Source organism: Manis javanica, chromosome 6 (genome assembly GCF_040802235.1).
Source record: "Manis javanica isolate MJ-LG chromosome 6, MJ_LKY, whole genome shotgun sequence".
NCBI classification, from domain to species: Eukaryota; Metazoa; Chordata; class Mammalia; order Pholidota; family Manidae; genus Manis; species Manis javanica.
This window is the reverse complement of record NC_133161.1, coordinates 87,081,519-87,102,175: the sequence shown is the minus strand read 5'-3', so window position 1 is coordinate 87,102,175 and position 20,657 is coordinate 87,081,519. Positions and strand designations below refer to the sequence as shown.

Below are 20,657 nucleotides of genomic sequence, written 5' to 3'. Positions count from 1 at the left end.
ACCTCTTCTCTTCTCACTTTGTATATCCTCCCCTCTCTCCAAACCCCAGTAATGTGCACTCCTGTGAATGCCACCATATCCTAAACTGTCATGTCAGTGCTATCTCCTTTCTCTGAAGTTCAGGTCTGTATTATAATCATTAGCTGATTATATCCAGTTTTTAGCATAACTAGAGGGCAGTCAGTTTCCAAGCCCTGTAGTTCTCTAGAGTCATGCTGTCCAATATGGTAGCCAGTAGTCACATACAGCTGCTGTGCCCTTAAAATGTGGCTGGTCTGAATTGAGATGTGCTATAAGTGTAAAATGCACCCTCCAATTTGAAGACTTGGTATGCAAGAAAAATGAAATGAATTAACATTATATTAATCAAATGTTAAAATATAATTTGAAAAATTGGGTTAAATAAAATATAAAAATTAATTTCACCTGTTCTTTTTTACTTTTTAATGTAGCTATTGGAAAGCTGAAAATTACATGCATGGCTCGCATTATTATTTTTTTTCGTATCATTAATCTACAATTACATGAGGAACATTATGTTTACTAGACTCCCCCGATCACCAAGTCCCCCCAACATAACCCATTATTATCCATCAGTGTAGCAAGATGCCATAGAATCACCACTTATCTTCTCTGTGTTTTACAGCCCTCCTCCTGCCCCCTGCCCCCTACATTATGTCTGCTAATAGTAATGCCCACCCCTTTTTTTCCCCCTTATCCCTCCCTTCCCACCCATCCTCCCCAGTCCCTTTCTCTTTGGTAACTGTTAGTCCATACTTGGGTTCTGTGAGTCTGTTTTTTTCCTTTAGTTCTTTTCTTTGTTCTTATACTCCACAGATGAGTGAAATCATTTGATACTTGTCTTTCTCCGCCTGGCTTATTTCACTGACCATAATGCCCTCTAGCTCCATCCATGTTGTTGCGAATGGTAGGATTTGTTTTCTTCTTATAGCTGAATAGTATTCCATTGTGTATATGGACCACATCTTTATTCATTCACCTGCTGATGGACACTTAGGTTGCTTCCATTTCCTGGCTATTATAAATAGTGCTGTGATAAACAAAGGGGTGCATATGTCTTTTTCAAACTGGGCTGTTGCATCACATTATATTTCTATTGAATAACAATACTCTGGAAGTCCTCTCCATCTCCACCTTATTTCAAGGCACTATTATACTTATTTGTGTTAAATCAGTAGTTTTGCCTTTTTTGCCTCCAATCCATCATTTGCTAGAGTCATTTTCCTAAAAGTTGGATTTGTATCATTGACTTTGGGAACAGACTAATGGACATTTGAATCTCAGCTCTTTAATTTACAGGCATTGCAGCCTTGGACAAGCATTTGATATCTTTAAATCACAGCTTTAGCATACTCTACGTGGGGACAAAAAAGGACGGAGGGGTTTTATATGAATTAATTGAGGCATTGTTTGTAGAGCTCCAAGTACACCCTTCTCTGGTTCCAGCCATACTAAACCACTAAAATAGCAATTCTACTTGTCTCGTAATCTGTGCATCCTTTGTGCCCTGTCACCTCTCACTTCTCTTCCTTGCTTGAATAACTCCTATTTCTCATTTGGGACCAGTTCTGGGACCATCTCCTCTGGGAGCTTTCCCCTCACTTTTTCAGTCTGAGTTAGGCGCTATCACAACCAGTACATACCCCTATTAAAGGAACGAGGAGCTATGGAAAATGGCTGGTTGGAATTAACAAGTCCTGGGTCCAAACAGCAACTTTGCTGACTTCATAGGTGTGTGACTTGAGCAAATGCTTAACTTCTCTGAAGCTCAATTTTCTTACTAGTAAAATGAAGACACTGATAACTATCTCATGGAAAGACTGAGAGATTTAAATGGGCTTTAGCATATCTGGCACATATAGAATGCAATAAATAGCTGTCAATGCATGACACCCTTATTGTAATCATGTACTTGTTTCACTATCTTTCCTTCTGGAGTGTAAAGTCTGGAAAGAAAATGACACTGTTTTATTGTACTGTAGCTCTAAAGCTCACCACAGTACCTGTAGGTCCTCAACATAAGTTTGCTAATTATAAGAATGAATTAATGAGTGATAAATGAATAAATAACACCATCGGCTTAGAGTGGGTTGAATTTGAACACCCAGGGGGATGCACAATCAGGACAAAATACAGCTCTTATGTGGTTTAAGTTACGTTGACAAACTCAGTCAGACTGTGAAAAATTAAAGCAAAAGACAAAAGACCTTGGCAAAAGCTGATGGACTTATCCCATCAATTCCTGGTGAAGTCATTGTACCTCCAAGTAGCAGCTCAGTGAATTAATTCTAAAGAGCTGATAATTCTAAATCTTTAAATTTCAACAGGGTACCAATGACTTTGTAAATTTTATTAAGTATCTGAAACTATAAAACACAAGAAGAAAAATGTCCAGAGGAGCTGTAAACCAAATGGAGAGAATAGCAGTATCTGTTTGCACTATTTTGTGTCTATTAGTTTTTTAACTTCTGTTGTTTCACGTATAGAAGTGGTTCCCCAAACACATCAAACATGTTTTGTCTATTCACTGGTTCCCTAATGCCAGGCTGTAGACCATCTATGTTAGCATCACTCTTAATATACAGATATCTAGGCTGTACCTGAATCTAATCAAAACTATGGGGAAAAGGGGCCTGTAATACATATATATTATACAGATATTATTTTTTTGATATATTGATTTGGGGACTGCTGATCCGTATTTATAGATAGAATTATTGTCAAGGGAATTCAAATATCAGGCCTCTTGGACTTCTCATCAAAATGATGCTTTTAGTTTAGAGTCACTGGAGGAGAAGGGCAGATAACCATTGTGAATGCTGAGCTGTCTTTTAATTTTTCTCTTTCAAAGTTGATGTTTCTCTCAACTTGAAGGCCAAATAACCCTCATCTATCACTAAGTAAGAACCCCACTGTAATTTTTGTGCTACTTCTCTGTACTTTTATCACAATCGCACTCCTTGGAAAAAATTAATGTTTAGAGAAAAGAAAAAAGGTAGTAAGGAGTTCTTATAATAGATTCTCTGTGGAAGAAAAAAATCCAGTCTACCACTTTCTGGACAAAAATGGTGGAAATCCATAATAATAATAATATTAATAATATAATAATAATAGCTAACATTTATACTGACATATTTGAGCTTGCTTGCTATATGTCCGGCACTATTCTAAGTGCTTTAGACCTCAGACCTTAATAATAATTCTATTTATGAAATTGTCTTATGTTCCTTTATTCATTCATTCAGCAAATATTTATGGAATATGAATTGCTAGGCATAAAGCAGTGAACAAGATACAAGTTTGTTTCTCTTAGGGAGCCACTATGATGTCTTTTCTAATGTCAAGGGCATTTTATTAGAATCATGCTTCACAGTAATCAAGGGATTTAACTCTCCTACTAAGATTTGGGTTGCTATGAGATTATTGGCATTTTAAATTCCATATCAGAAATCAAAGGTTTGACATTGTCAATCTCCTTGTATGGAACACAGCTCAAAAGATTAGAACAATACTAATCATTTATTTCATGCATAGGAATACTTAGATTTATTTGCCAAGTCTTTTCTTACTGTGATTCTGCCTCTTGGCTTTATGGACTACCTGGAATCTTTTCACACTTTTGCCTACTTTCTCCTTGAATGGGAATTCCTACTCCCTCTTTCTCTGAAATTCACAAAGAGCTGAAAGGGCTAATACAATGATCTCCAAAACAAAGGGCAAAGTGCCCTTTCCACAGTATTTGGCACTTGGAATGTGAAAGTCTTTGAAAATGTTCTCTCTGCATGAAATACAGCTCTTATGTGGTTTAAGGTTCAGACAGAGGAAACATAGATCTTCCTTTCTACATGTTAGGTATGTAATGATTTTTAGTTGAAATGTCATGATGCAGAACATTGTAAATGTTACTATATATATGCAAAGTCAAATCCAGAATATTCATATCTTCAGTTTCTACTGAAGACAGGACTTATTTTTGAGACCTCTCCTAAGGTTTTATTAACCACTTAATTTTACAGTAAAAAAGGAAACAGCTAATTAAATTATTTGTAAGATAACATATTAACTCAGTATCCAAAATTTGCTTGAATTGTGGATATTTCAAGTTAATATGGGGATCAAATATACTTATTCCATTATTTTTAGCATGATATATTTTGTAGACTTGCAAATTTATTTTAGGGGAGTAATATTAAACATTTATATTAATCATAATTCAAAAGAAAAAGATTTAAAATTTGTAAAACATCTTTTGATTTCAGAGATACAGGTCTTATTGCATTATGTAAGTGGGTATTACTTTGTTATTTTTAATATTTGCAAACATCCTTGTATTGAAAATGGTATGTATTATATGCAATTATTGATAATAATACCATCTGCCATTATCAAGTGCCTACTATGAGACTGATTCTGCACTCTGTGTTTTAAATACCCACTCTCATTTAATCCTCATGATAGCTGTGTGAGGTTCAGGTTGATATTATTATCCTCATTTTACAGGTGAGAGAACTGAAGCTTGGGGAGGTTAAGTAACTTGCCCATCACTGCAAGTAACTGAAAGAATTTAAGTTCAAGTCTTTCTGACATGTTTTGTTAACATGTCACAGTACAAAATACCATTACCTTCCTCATAATGTTGATTTGTACTGAATAACTATTACATCTTTCCTTACCTGAGCAATAAAGCACGTTGTATTACTTAGTTCTCAGTCTAGCATGCGGTCTGTGTTCCCACAGGGTTAAATGTAACAACTGTGAGACTGGAGAACAGTGCGGTGCAATCATGCATGGCAATGCTGTCACCTTCTGTGAGCCATATGGCCCAAGAGAACTGGTAAGTATATTGTATTTATGTACATTATGTCAAATGCATTGTCATTAGTGAGATTTTTGTCAACGGAAGTTTCTCTGATGTACTTCCAGTTCGGATGAAAATTTGAAACTGAGTATCATTTATATTACAAATATCTCAGAATTGGGAGTAATGATTTTATGGTTTATTTTCAAATGTAAAAATGAAGAATTTGTTAATAAAATTGGCAATATCAATGGACCTCATTAAACATGGTGTGTATCATTATGATTAGATAGCTTTTTAAAAATGGGTATGACATGTCATATGACATATATGACACACATATATGTATCATATCTAAATAGCATATGAGTTTATAAGGTCTTGTCTAAAGCTTTATTTTTAAACTTCTTAATTTCTCCTTGCAAGCCAGAAATGTTGGGTGAGCAATTCTATTATTTTAAAACTTTGTTTCCTAACCATTAATCATTTTTTTAAGTGAAAGAACACACTGAATAAACCAGTTTTTAAAAATTTTGGTTTATACCAAATTATTGAACAGAGGTTACTTGCCTTTAATTTAGACTGATTAGACTTTACTTGCCAAAGATAAATTCTTCGATCCCATGGAAAATGAAACATGAGCATTCAAAACTGAAAGCAGTGAAACCACTAGTCATCAGCATGTGGCTAATGAGCCTTTGTTGTTACTTGGTGCTTTCTGGCTCTAAGTCTATATTCATTCCACACACTTGAAAAAGGATATAAAAGTAAGTGTTATATATACCCCTGGCTTATTTTATTTTTTCACACCTAATGTTCTTCTGGCAACATCTCCTATGCTTTGCTTTTCTGCTTTTTGACTTGAATTCTTCAGTGCATCTCCTTTTCCTGCCACATCTTCCTTAACACTTTGTGTTTTTCACCTCTATGTCACACATTGTTTCAAATTCATTAACTTTTAAAAGTGGCCAAAGGGCTGGTTTCTATAGTAAAAAAAGGGGAGAAAAATCTAGGTAGGCAAGTAAAAAAGATTTAGTTACCAAATGTGAAAGTCAGTTCTTATAACATGGCTCTTTATGCTGCTTTCATGGCAATGGATACGTTTAATTTATTAAAGATACAAACTTCAGAACGTTGATAAATTGAAGAGTTTTTAGTTGGAATTAGAACACAAACAGAATTAATTGGATGCAAATTAAAATAATAGGTGCTCATAATTCAAGTCTCACAGGTGTTATAATATTCCTGCAGACAAATGTGACTAGTAGTGAAGTTCTTCTTGAAGAAATAGATTTGCTAGTACATTTTAAATAATGTACCATGACTGAATTAATTACCTATAAACCTCAAAACAAAATTAAATTTTTACTGCAGTCAATTGAGCTTAGAATAAATGCCTATTTTGAAATGTTCCCCCATATGTAACATTTCTAGCAATGCTTGGCAAATTCTTTTTTGTTTCTACTGATTAACAGGATAAACATATCTAAGAACATAATGTCAAAATTGATATTTCTAAAATACAAAAACTGAAGTATCTAGTTTATTTGGTCCCATGTATATTTAATCTTGTTTCACTGCATCCCAGTTTATTTCACATTACAGTTTATATACTCAGTGGGCTAGTTTTGAATTGCTTTATGTAATTAATGTGAGATTAGCCTCTCAACTAAAAAGGAAAATATTCAAAATAATTGTCCTCAACTGAGAAAGAAAAAAACATAGGCAAACTTATATTCCCATCATAAGTATTTCCTTAAGATGAATTGTGTTATAGACTCAAAGGGAATAGAATGAAGATAACAAAGATAGGGATAACATCCACATTTTACACACTACCAACTTCTGATTTTCAGTAATTTTTAAACTGTATTGGTGTCCCTTGAGCAAAAAAATATATATATTGTACCCAAGTTGTGTTTACTGAAGACAGATAAACTGAATGACAAGTGAGGAATTACTTTGTCAGTTAACATGCTATTATGTTTACTAAAATTCAAATATTAACATGGTATTTTGCATGGTCCTGCAGAATTGAATCCAGTCAAAACTGCTATGCATGAGAATGGATGGACATTATCAGCCCCCAAATATCACATTTTTAAAAATATGCCTTCATATTTTTCATAAAGCCAATTCTTACTGAAGTTGTGAAACAGAATCACAGGCAAAGAACCTTAGTAGGCTAATACTTTTCTTTTTTTTAAATTTTTTATTAAGGTATTGTTGATATATACTCTTATGAAGGTTTCACATGAAAAAACAAAGTGGTTGCAGCCCTCATATACCTTATTTAACTCAGTGGAGTCTCCATAATTCAGGTGGTGGCACCTAACTTTAATCATTTTCCTAATCTGAAATGAAGGTAATGAGGAATTCATCCACCTACTCCTTTAAAAGAAAATGTGTTCTGAGAGCTTAAAACAAAATTAGTTCTTTTTAAAAAGAAATTATTTACTGAATTTCTTACATATTTTGAAATGCATTTAGTTACAAGGGAGAATTGGGGCTAAAATAGGATCAAACTGAATAAAAATTTGTAGGGAAGATAAGCTGAATGAATAGCCTCAGCCTGCACTGAATTCTTCAGATACATTTAGTGAACATACTAATTTTCTATAGTTTGGAGTCTGTTGATAATTTAAGAGCAGTGATTTGATAGGAAGAAAGTTCACTGTCAAACATTCATAGTTGCTGTATTATTTATCAAAGGCCTTTTAAGAGACCCTTTAGTTTTTAAAATGTCAGATGTCTAGACTTAATAATTTTGTAGACTGGAATTACATATTTGAACTCAAGAATAATAAATAATTTATCATCCTCAACTGTAAATGTAAGTGAAAAGATTTTATAGACAATACTTCTTGGAATTTTTTTTCTATTCATCTTTCCTATTCTTTCTTGTAGCTCACAATTTTACTAATAAACCAAGTGGGTGAAGATAAAGAAATGAGGGTCAACCATTCCAACAGTCCTTGGCTTCTCTGGTGAAGAAAAAAAAAATGTAGAATCAATGACTAATCCAGGTCTAGGGGCAGTTAGGTCATGTACTTTTCAATTTGGCAGTTTTTCAAGCAGTTTACTGTTTGCTGACAGTGATCATGGCTGTGAAACTTCATCCCAGGTGACACAAGCATCATTTGTTACACCATAGGTATGAATATCTAAGACTCTCTAGTACATTTCATACACCAGCAGTAGCAGCTACTGTGGTGCTTTTAACTTTATAATATCATTGTTTCAAAGAACTTATATTCAGGAGTGTTTCATAATCCATCTGGGAATCCACTCCATTACATAAAATTAGAGGAGGAAAGAGCGTTCATTCAATTTATGTGAAAATTTAAGAATTTCCATGTGCCTCTTTGGACTTTAAGATCATGTTATCCAAATGGAAACCCATGAGGACAAGTAGCTGAACTTAATCTAAAAGCTGTGAAAAAAATACTTCTTTTAAAGGAACCTTGAAAAGGAGCAAGCATCCTAGCATCCTAGTTATTTGAAGAATATTCTATTGGTGCATTTTTCTCTAATGACTGGCAGTGAGGGGGAAGGGAGCAGGAAACAGTCTGGGTATGGTGGTCAATTTACTTTTCATAATCTATAATAGTGAAGGATTTAAATTAAATCAAGAATTTCCTCTGATTTTTGCTATTGTTAAAATCAGTTAGGAGCTGATACCTCTACTGATATCTGGACAACTTATAAAATGTCTTTCTTGAGGCCCCTGCTTGCTCACTCCTTTGTCCACTGGTTCCCACAACATCTTTTGAACTGGGTCTCTTGAGTCTTCTGCAGTGGAGGGACTCCATCTGATGGAGGTTACCTAAGTGCAGAGATAAGTCTAAGGATATGGATTCATGACATATGAGAAGTGAAGGTATAAGATGTCCTACTGCTTCTGGCACAGTGAAAACAGTTATATACTTCTTTCTGTTTCATGGGGTGCAGTCACGGGTGGCAGTCCATACCTACCTTACAGGGTCAGGAACCCAGCAGGAGTCACTGAGCATGAGAACCTTAATTCTCATCTCGTTTGAGCTGGTATGGGTCCAAGTCACTGCCCCAAAGAATAAATAAGTAAAAATTTTTAAATTTTAATTTACTTAAAATTAAATAAGATACTGTTCCCCTTTCAGAAGAGGGGAAATTATTTAAGCATGCTTCTTCATGAACTAAGGGAAAGTAATAGAATGTATTGGAAGGACATTTCAAGGCCCATAATTCAATTGCTTTTTTTTTGAAGAGTAACAGTTTTATTGAGAAATAATCCACATATTCTGTAATTCATTCATTTGAAGTATACAATTCAAGGGTTTTATTCACAAAATTATTCAACCATTACTACAATTTTAGAACATTTTCGTCCTCTCCCAAAGAAAGCCTGCACCCTTTAGCTGTTGTAGCTCTATTTACTTTTCAGAATAACTTTATTCTGTTCTTTTGCTCTCAATTTACCTGCCAATTTTTGTTTCATAGCCTTGCTATTGCATTCATTTTGGGCCTCAGGTCTGTTGGTGTGGGGGGGTGGGGGGGTGGCAGGCTGAACAGAGGGGACTGTGTTAAGTGCTGTCACAAGAGTCCCTGGTAGATTACACTGAAAACAGTATCAACAAGGCGCTGAGAAATAAACTGTGAGTGCTTACATCAGGATCTCACAGCTTTGTTCCCCATAGAGAAGCATGAAAAATATCTGTGTTCAGATATATTGATAGAAATAAGCTAACCACTGGATAAATGCCTCTGTCGACTTTTTTCTCTCCTCTTCCTTTCACTCCCCGTCCTCCCAACTTCTTTCATCTCTTCTTCCTCCTCTCTTTCTATCGTGTCTTACTTTGGTGTATATTCCCTTTTATAGGTTACCACAGGCCTTAATACAACAACAGCCTCTGTCCTCCAATTTTCCATTGGTAAGTGCTTTTAGCAATAACAGGTATTTAACTTGGAAGTGTTTATTTTAATCACAGTGTACAAGCAAGATTATAGTGCCAAATGCTTTTAGATTTAAAGTAAAGTAAGTCTTAATTTAATGTTGCAGTAAATAATTTAAAACATTTTTAAATTGAAAGAAAAAAATGTAATGCTACTTTCTGTCCTCACTTCTCTCTAGCAGCAAGTGGTATTTAAAAATGATACAGATAACCCAAAACATCTTAAAATGATTTACAAATGGATATTGACCATATTGGATTATTCCATTATAGCAGAATTGCTTTGCTAGCTGTGTTTTGCTCAGTGTAAGATTGAAATCTGTTAAATTTCCTGCACTCTTACCAATGGGTAATAAAAGAGATATTTGGTGGCTAAGAGAAACCAATTAGGGCTTCATGTTTGACATAAATTATCTATGTTTAATTCAGACATGGATTATTTTTTTTTTCGAGAGGGCATCTCTCATATTTATTGATCAAATGGTTGTTAACAACAATAAAATTCTGTATAGGGGACTCAATGCACAATCATTAATCCACCCCAAGCCTAATTCTCATCCGTCTCCGATCTTCTGAAGCATAACGAACAAGTTCTTACATGGTGAACAAATTCTTACATAGTGAATAAGTTCTTACATGGTGAACAGTACAAGGGCAGTCATCACAGAAACTTTCGGTTTTGATCACGCATTATGAACTATAAACAATCAGGTCAAATATGAATATTCTTTTGATTTTTATACATGACTTATATGTGAATCCCACATTTCTCCCTTATTATTATTATTATTATTATTTTTAATAAAATGCTGAAGTGGTAGGTAGATGCAAGATAAAGGTAGAAAACATAGTTTAGTGCTGTAAGAAAGCAAATGTAGATGATCAGGTGTGTGCCTATAGACTAAAGGCTAAGGATTAATCCAAGCTAGACAAGGGCAACAAAACATCCACGGATGCAGAAGATTTCTCTCAAAACAGGGAGGGTGAGGTTCTAAGCCTCACCTCTGTTGATCCCCAGTTTCTCACCTGGTGGCTCCCCTGTGACTGTGCCTGTCTTAGGTTGTTCCTCCCTTGAGGAATCTTACCCGTCTCTGGCTAACCAGTCATCTTCCGGGGCCATACAGGGAAATGTAAAGTTGGTAAGTGAGAGAGAAGCCATATTGTTTGAAAAGGTTAGCCTTTTACTTCTTTGCAGATTTATGTCCTGTGGCTTTTATGCCCAGCATTTGTTTTGAGGTATCTTTACCACTTCAGACATGGATTATTTTTAAATGGCTGTATTTGGCAATATTTCTTTTAAGTGCTTTTGTATTAGAGTTAAAATTTCCTACCCAAAACATCCAAAAACTAAGGTACCTTTTGATCAAGTGTTTATATTTTTGCTATTACTTTTCACTCTAATTTTCAAAGGTATATATTAATAAATAACATGTACAAGTTTCCAAAGAGAAGGTTCTAGGTGAAGAAAGATGTTGCCTTCTAGATGGGGGTTTGCTTTATTGGTCTTGGTCCCATACGACGGTAGCCTCCTCTTGGACACGAGGATTGCTGGCAGCCATGGGCCTGGGATTGCATTCTCAGATTTCTGCTGTCTTCCCCCTCTTATCTTTGGAGAACCCCTATTAGTGAAACAACCATTTCCCTCAGTAGCCTTCTAGTCCTAATTGTAAATCAGTGTTCTCAGAGCCAGGAGCCACTGTGGTTGATTGTGCCTAAGGCAATTTTCTTCAAATCCTGTAGTTGTCTCTTCTTCATCAGTGTGCCTCATTTGGGCTTCTGTAGGCATTATGTGAAACTCTGATTACCATTTGGGTTATTTTCTTCTCATATTGACAGCATTACCTACAATAGTTTGCACACTGTTCACAGTCAATATGCGGTCATAAGAAAAGGATTAGCAAAAACAAAACTATGAGTTTTATATGAGAGGGTTTTCTCTGATCTATTAACAAATATATCCTAAGTTTTCTATAATGAGCATGCAGTACTTTTATAATCAGAAAAATATAAAATTCATTTTTTTAAAGTTGTGGTGCTATAAAAACTCATGTTGAAAGCTTTAGCATGACAGGCAAGTAACTTAGAGGTTCTTAACCAGAACAAATGTGTTTTAATTCATTATGTTATCAATGTACAAAATAAGCTGAATAATGTTTTCCTATTTATCTGTATTCCAAGTAGTCTTACTTTTGGAGTAATGAATATTAATTTCAGATATTTTCCTTAAGCAATTAAAGAACACAAGAGAATCCTCTTTAAAATATATGCCTCATAATTCTACTAGCATTTGAATTTTATTCAAGATAGGAGAGATCCAGCACCAATTAAATTATCCTTCCTCCAAGGGAAAAAAGTCTATTTTTGTAAACAGTGAAGAGCGTATATGTAGAGCTGGCGTGGATTCATTTCCCTAACTTTCAGTAGCACCCTGCCATGAACAATAAAGCTGATGAGAACGGGGAGCTCAGTGGTGAATGTGGAGTTTGTTATCTGAAACCCCAAAACCCAGAAACACCATGCGCAAGGGCTTGGAACTAGGCCAAAACATGTAACTTAGCAAGAGCCCTTGATTTCCAGAGGTCTGCAGTCCACCAGGCCAGACAGTTGGTTGTGTTATCTGAAGCATGAATTTGAACCCTAGGTTAGAAAACTGGAAGAGTAACAGAATCAAGGAGCTGGAAAGAGATAGTAGATAGATGGATAGATAGATATCTCAAGTTTGTAACTAAAGAATACACTTAGAAATCTTTTTTGAGTGGCTGTTTTAGAATCAAAAGTGAAATTTTAATATGTCATTGGGAATATAATGGAAAATATTTTGTAAAAGAAATGATAATTTATTACTTAAAGACATCATTGGGGAATGTGCTGCATTTTGAGAATAAAAATTCTTGGGAACTAAGTTATATTATGATTGAGATTTTGTGTCTTTATCCCCTTCACCTATTTCACCCACTCACACCAAGCCCCTCCCCATCCATCATGAGGATGAAAATACAGCATAGAGAATATAGCCAATAGTTCTGTACCATCTTTCTATGCTGACAGATAGTAATTACATTACTTGGGGTGAAGATTTACTAATGTATATAGCTGTTGAATCACTATGCTGTGTGTTTGAAACCAATGTACTACTGTATATCAACCACAATTTTAAATATTCTTGGAAAGTAAGGAGGATTGGGATGGCTAACAAAAAGTGGAATGACAAACCATAAACTGTAGGGTGTATGGTAAATACAGCATAGTGGGCAGAGCTGCTCAAAAATGATTTTGTGTATTTCATTATGAGTACTTAGAGTAGCATCATGCTGTTTCTATGGATGGTGTGAGGACTCGACTGGGGCACATGCACAAATTCCAGAAAGGTCATGATCGTGGTTACTTATTCTGGTTGTGCAAACCCCATAATAACCAAATATAGCAAATGCAGTAAAGGAGCCATGCATTTTATTCAGTTAAAAATTATATTGACTGTGTTATTAAAAACACTATATGTAAACAGTTCAACATTTACATTTCATTGTGCATAATGGAATTCTTCAAATCTAATAGTGTGGTTAAATATGGTTAGTCAGGTTTAGTGTCACTCCTCAGAAAGTCCTTTATGATGTTAAGTGTTGATTGTATAATGTGATGATTCAGATATAATACAGGCAATTTTTTAGGGGATTCTGTCATTATTTATGGCTTCAGTCATGAATTTTGTTCATAATGAGAGACATACAAATACAGTCAAATAAATTATTGCCTTGATATTTTTATATTACTCTTATAAGCATTTTCAATCACATCACAAGTGTTATCCAAGATAGCCCTGAGTACCTCAGAGATACACATACAGAAATGTCTTGAATTACTCAGGAGTATCTCAAATAAACTCTGTCATGCCAATGTTTAGCAGTAAGACTCTCCCAACCCTTTCTAAATACACACACACATACATAAATATACGTGATATCTTAATCAAATGAGTTTTAAAGTTAAAGCATCCTGAAAATGTAATTCTGCAAGCTAAAACTTCTCCATTATCAACAGCTAAATCATTTTGAAACGTGTCCTAAAATATTCTTGGAAGAACTTTTTATTTTTCCCTTCCAGTGAGAAATCTCCTATCCATTTCTGTGTTTAGACATTGATATACTATAATCCTCACTTGATTCTTTATATTCAGCTTGTAGAATTTATCATCATGGCCTTAGGGACACTTACACATTTCCTTTAGATTTCCTCTGGGATAGGAGGAAAACTTTGAGACAGTGCCCTTGCATACCCTTCCCTTAAAGATGCCTCCAAACTCTGTTTTCCCAAACAGGGTCCTGGGCTCAAGGAAAATGCTGGCCATGCTTTGTAGCTCTCACACTTAGCAAGATTTCATGAAATATTCGCTGTGTGCCCAGCCTTTTCCTCAGGTAACTTTAACTATGGAAAGATAAAAAAAAGTGAGAAAATAGAACATTTTTACAGTGCTTAGCAGTGTGGTAGAAGGCTCTGGATGCATACATAATATGAAACCTCTAGAGAACTGCCAGATTGTTCTAAACAGATGGACAAGTGTACAGGTCCCTGTAGTGGCAGGTCCTGTGGAGCAGAGCAGTTCAGGGAGGCTTCTTCGAGAGGAGAATCCCTGAAAGCCAACAGCACAAGTCCTTGAGAAAAAAACAGAGGTTTTCCAGGTGAGGAGACAGAGTGGACACAATCACAGTGTAGGATGGGAACATGAGTGCCCTCCTAAAGCAGAAGGACTGGCTGGGGATAGCTATGAGCGATGTCAGATAAAATCATGTCCATTTGAAGAGTTAATCTACACTGACTGGAGTCTTTTAACTTCTTTAATAGGCAATAGAGTCAGAAAGATGGCCTCTTTAACTCTTCAACAATAAAGAAATATAATGAAATTAATTTTAAGAAAGATTATTTGGACAGTTGTATTGAGTAGATTTGACCCTTTCTTGATATAAATCAGCATTGACTCACTCAACAAGAACTTGTCAAGTAATATGCTTATTCAATTTAGCCCAGTTTTTTTCTTCAGATAAATGGAATTTGTTAGCCAAATGGGAATTAAAGGTAAAGAATTACACACCATGAAGCACAGTTTGACTTGGGAAGTAAATCTGTCCTGTCTATCATGGTATTCTCAGGCTGTAGCCCAGGGATTCAAAATAAATAGATACTCATAAATATTTCTTGCCCAAGTGACAAGTAACAAGTAACTATTACAGAAACATCTATAATAGTATGTAACCAAGTGCTAAATTGAAGCGATGCAGACATTTCAAGCCAAAAAGGGGTTTGGGGGAAGTGATCTGAGGACCTCAATCAATGGAAAAAAATGACCCAGAAGGAAATGGAGAATCACCAATAAACCATGCTTTTAGTGAAGCCAATAGGCAAAAATATACATCAATGTGTTTATCAGTTTGTTATTATTGAACTAGTTAGAATCTATTATTTGTTCATAATATATAGAATTAGTACCTTTATTCTTTAGTTTTACTTACGAGTATTCTAAAAAGTTGAGGGGTGTGTGAATGTGTTTATTTTCTTAGGGCTTTTTCATTTGTTTTTAATTATCTCAAGACAGAGGAAGGGCATTAAATCATAAATGTTTTATATTTACAGATTAAGATATGAAAACATCCTTAGACCTGAATTGTTCTCTGATATACTCTACATACTACGGAGTCTGAAAGATAAATGAAACCTGCTCATTTTGTCTGAGTGTATTTTGAAAAATAAGAACTAGAAAATTGCAAAAGTTAGAGGCATGCTTATTGCTGAATTGGAAGAATGCTTTGTAAAAGAAAAGAGATCCGGCATTATTTTTTCTCAAATAGATATAACAAATACAATGCCACTTGTAAAAAGGTATTATATTGCATTCAGCATAAGGGAAGCAGCTGTCCCTCAAGCCTAGTTCATAAACATCTTAATTATTCAGAATTTTATCCAATAGAGAAACTCTCTCTCAACTCAGAACAGCTAATTCAGAGGGAGGAGATGTTGAGCCCTCCATATCTTGATAGGAATTATTCCTCATTTCCTTTGTGAACTTTCAGAGATACATTTCTAAAGTAGACTCTCATATTGTTCAAGAGTCACTCTCCTTGGTAAGTGGGTAAGACCTTGGAGAATTTATTATGAAACAGTGAAAATCTCTTCTGAAAACATGGAAATCTCTTAAGTATGAGACTAACAAAATCTATGGTGACTTGAGTTCAAAACAAATATAAATACAAATAAATTAGTTTAGAAAATTTTAATGGTAAAATTAGTTTAATATGTATGCTTTTAAGGTTAAATACATGTTTTATTTGAGGGTAAGATTCTTGGATATACAAGATATTAAAATAAGAGTTGTTTATTGTTTGATTTTTAGGTATTCAAAGATCTATGCCAACACAAAAACTGAAATATTTATATATGGAGTACTTTTGTTGTCTAAATTCAATGAGTAAAGGTTTGAAACTGATTATAATTCAGGTTATCCTGCTTCTCTATCCTGGAATTGACCTATTGCTTTTTCAGGAAATGTATGTTTTAGAAGACCACTTTAAGTGAACTTTATATATATTTCAAATCCACTTTGTGCCAAGTTCTTAAGTCTCACTGAAGTAATAAAAGGGAATATTCTTCTCTATAATATTGTAAAATTCCACTAAGCATAAGGTTCTGACAAAGATTATTGAGAAAAATCATAAGAGTTTTTGAATTAAAACTGGTAACTAGTTATCTTTATATGGATTAAAATTCAGTTTGAGAGATACTGTAACTTTTCCCTTTTGAAATATTTCAATCTTTGTTACCTTGGTGAGGCTTAAAAAATATATATCAGTAATTCATTCATAACTATGTTCTACTAATATTTATTGAAGGCTGTTCTAGTAGAAAGGATATAGCAATGAACTACAGGATGACAAGAAATTGATCATTAATATAGACTAAATGGTTTTTCCTCCATGAAAACCAAACTCATTGCCCCAGCCTGACATCTCTGAAAACCCACTTCCTCTGTATTTTATGATACCTACTTCACTCTGCTTTGATTTGGAGAACACTGATCACTTCAGCACAAACATTTTTGCCCTTTATAGTTTAAATGTTCCTTGTGGGCTAAGGAATGTACTAGTATCCTTCTTTGTGGATAAGGCAGAATTTTGCTCATGTTTAGAACTGAATAAATATAAGCTGAACTGAATTGAATTCATAGGTTAGGAAAGAGATTTCGTAGTGTTCCATACTGGTGCTTGAGACTATACCCATTGTTGACTGCTGAAGCAAGGGAGTGTGAGGAATAAAATCAGTGGATAATATTAGGATGCCTACATCCACCGTGGGGAAAGCAAAACTGAAGACACTATCCAGCCTTCAGGGAGTTTGTTTTCACAAAGTCCACATGTGAGAACAAACAAAGGAAAGGGAGCTGACCACAGAGGAGAGTGCGAGCAGAGCCTGCTGGGAAGTCTGGAAAGAGGGTGGTCCAGAGTCAGGCATTGTCATTTGGAAAGGACACTGACAAGAGCAGCTGTAATACCGCCCCAGAGGGCAAGCCTCACAATGAAGGTTAAGGAGAGACACCTTGCTGGGAGACAAGGCAGAGACCAGGCTAGACCTTGAGACCAAGGTCAAAGCCAGAACAGCATCTAGGGTGATAATGCTGAGTTTCCAGATTGCTCCCCAGTGGGGAGGTCCTACTTAACACCTGCTGCCTAAGGTGGGGTTTAATCCTCCTAGAAAATGAGCCAGACCTGAGCACTAGACCTAGATTTTATGGTCTTGGCCCTGGAGAAAGAAGGGCTGCTTAGCAGGGAACCTGGCAAGCCTGACACATTTGGTATTTCTCTTCCTTGTGTTTTTCCCAGCATAGGATCTGGTGGAAGTCCTCTGTTGTGAGCTTGGGAGGAAACTTACAAAGGGCTGGGCACCCAAAAGTGATTGGACATAGCGTGGGGAGAGAATTGGTCCCTTTCTCCCTTATGATAGCATAGACAGCAAAAGGGGAAAAAAATACAAATATTTTGGAAGTAAGGGAATGGGGATAGGGCTGAAAGGGAGAAAGGTGCAAAAGGGGAGGAAGACAGCTGTTCATTTTATATCCTGTGGTCATTGTCCATCTGCCATAAACTGGAAGAAGTCACCTAATGAGGTTTGGGAATCTCAGCCAAGGAAGTGACTAAGGGGCAAAATATTAAATACAATAAATCACACACTGTCACATTTATTCAGAAAGAAAGGCTTGCAGATCCAATAGCCTGTTTACTAATAAAGCCAGTCAAACAGAAATTATTACTAGTAGCCTCATTTTAACAATAAACAAACATAAAACAGAAGGTTTAGAGTTGTTTTTAAAACCTACCTTTTTTCTACATTTTATGAAAGAGCTTTTTGGAGCTTAAAGGAAGCATGTTTTTAGTTATAAGTATACACTATTTTTGAGGATTTTTACTGTTCTACTTTATTTGACCTCTCCTAATCCTTAATATCAATTTTTAGCAGATGCTTAAAATGGAAATTTGACTTCCACATAATGGTCCTTCTTACAACACTGTCCTTGATATATGTTTGTTCAGTTAAAAACATGCTAAATTCCCCTCAAGGATATTCTTTGGTGGGAAAAACAGAGGTATAGATATAAACTAGATTTCCGTACTCAAATAATTGATTGATTGATCTTTTGTGACTACAGAAGATTTGGGACATGTTGATTTCTCTAAATGAGCACTTTCCATTAACAAAATAATGATTTATCCCAACTTTGGTCATCATATTTTACCAAAATTGAATTCATTTGTTCTTAGATATGAGAGATCCAAGAGTAATTCGAAAATTTCCTCTGGTGTGGAATGAAACTGTTTCTAATTAAAGTCGTATCTGCGGGCTCTTTCCAGTCATGATTGCCATCCCTGTCATTTGGGTTGAGAAGCCCCAGGATGCTTCCCGCCTGGGCTGCCACAAAGCATTATCCAATAGAGTAACCATTTTTTCCTTCTTGCCCCTTATCCGTGAATCAGACTGCTGCCCCTTTGGCTATAGCCCCTGAACTTCGACAAGGCCCGGGCTGCTGCATCTTGCAGGCACAGACCAGGCACATGAAGCCTGTACCTATGAGAGCCTGAAGCAGCCCTGCATGGCAGGATGTGTACGCACTGTCAGACGTGGGGACAGCCGCTAAGAGGACGCGTAAGAGGAGCTGGGGGAGCCGGCTCAGTGCGAACAGCGCCTCCCGCTTAGCCATTCCTCTTGGTTTATTCCACCCATGGTCTGAGAATTGGTAAAATGGTCCATGTGGAGCCAAAAATATCATCTTCCCAGTGATGTTTCCCCCTTTTCCTTGAACTATACATTCCAAAGTACTCTGTGTGTAACTGATGTGCAGAAAGGTTACAAATAACAAAAACAATTTACTTCAAAGAGTATCAGGCAAGAAGCTAGCTCTATTAGAGTATAAATTTGGTCACATTTTTTACAAAATGTACAAATTAATGGAACAAATGAGTATAGATATGCCATAACACAAAACACAATGCACAGATACATAATCTTATAAAGTTTAGGTTTCTGTACTAGAAGGGGAATAAAACAAACATGAAAACTAAAAAAATACACTAAACCAATTATCCTGGGAATTACATCATTATATGCTTAAAATTGGGAGTCATAATTTAGGTAGTATTTCTATACTTGCCATGTGATTGGGATGTTGCAGTACTTACAATAGAATTATTTTGATGCCATAGGCTAATGCCTTTAGGATTTTTCTGGCAGACTCAGTAACAAAGAAAATAAAAATCTAAGTGTAATATAGTCTTTGTTGTACGTTACTGTTGTTACTGGGAATTAACATGCACAGCTGCCTCCAGTGAAATATTTGAACAGAAGTTTATAAAACTATACAAATATTGATCATCTGTGTAACAGTCCATGACTTGTTTGTGGCATAATCATTTTGAAGAAGATAAATAGCAAAGGGGCAAAAAGTCTTTACTGTGTTTCTTCATGCTTTTGGGTACAATAAGATTATCTTCTCCCCAGTGAGTTGTGTTGTCCTCGAAAACTGCTCTTAACAAGAAAAGGATAGAATATTGCCAGAATTGCTTATTATACCAATATCTTCATGTTGCTCATCATGCTTTTCACAATATAGAATAAGGCAAGACCTCTTCTTGAATGCCTAGACTGCAGTAACATGTACTGTCCCCTGGGAGTAACAGTGCTAGCTTTTTAAAAGCTTCTCTAAAAGTCCCTCATTCATCTCTTTCTCTCTTCCCATGCGCTACAACCGTGAGTTAATGGTCCTGTCCCCCATTTATCTACCTTGAAAAGATTAAAGGATGTGTTGATCCTGCTAAAATTTGCACCAGTCATATCAGAGAGTGCTAAGTAGCCAGATTACATCCATTTCATAACTTTATGATCTTTCTATATCAAACGCTGTTGTTTACATGCGGCTCCCAGAGTCCTACATGTCTCTGAGGTCTGAGTTTTGAGTGATGGCAGCGGCTGCACTTGTACTGCAAGAATCCTCAGCAGAGCTCCACCCAGACACTCTCCGAACCTTCAGTATTTATGGGCCCTGCTCCGCTATCTCGAGGCATGATTTCTGGCAGTGCTTTTCCCTGTCTATAAATTCTGCGAGATCAGTTCTCTCTTCCTTCCATGGCCCTGTGCTGCATTTAAAAAGGCAGCTTGTTTTTCAGGCAGAGCTTTGAGGCTAGAGGCTGCTCCCAGCAACCTCTACCAAACCCCCAGGAGGACGGTAGCTCCTTCTATTGTTTCTGTCCTGATTTACTTTAAAAGGTCCTGGGCTTTGTGGAGAAAGGCCTAACCAAATAGAAATAAAGCTACCCAGGCCTTGGGAGATGAAAAACGTATGATTTATCCTTCTACTATAAAAGTAAAAAAAA

General features: G+C 35.8%; 1 protein-coding gene across 2 annotated transcripts in view; it reads left to right on the top strand.

The window, feature by feature from the left end:
• RELN (reelin) overlaps positions 1-20,657 on the top strand; it is a 514,773-nt gene that overhangs the window by 268,093 nt on the left and 226,023 nt on the right. For both annotated transcript variants that reach the window (XM_037001388.2, XM_073238979.1), the window contains exons 7-8: positions 4,759-4,855; positions 9,678-9,729. In XM_037001388.2, coding sequence (XP_036857283.2) covers positions 4,759-4,855; positions 9,678-9,729 — 149 coding nt within the window. The remainder of the gene's footprint in view (positions 1-4,758; positions 4,856-9,677; positions 9,730-20,657) is intronic.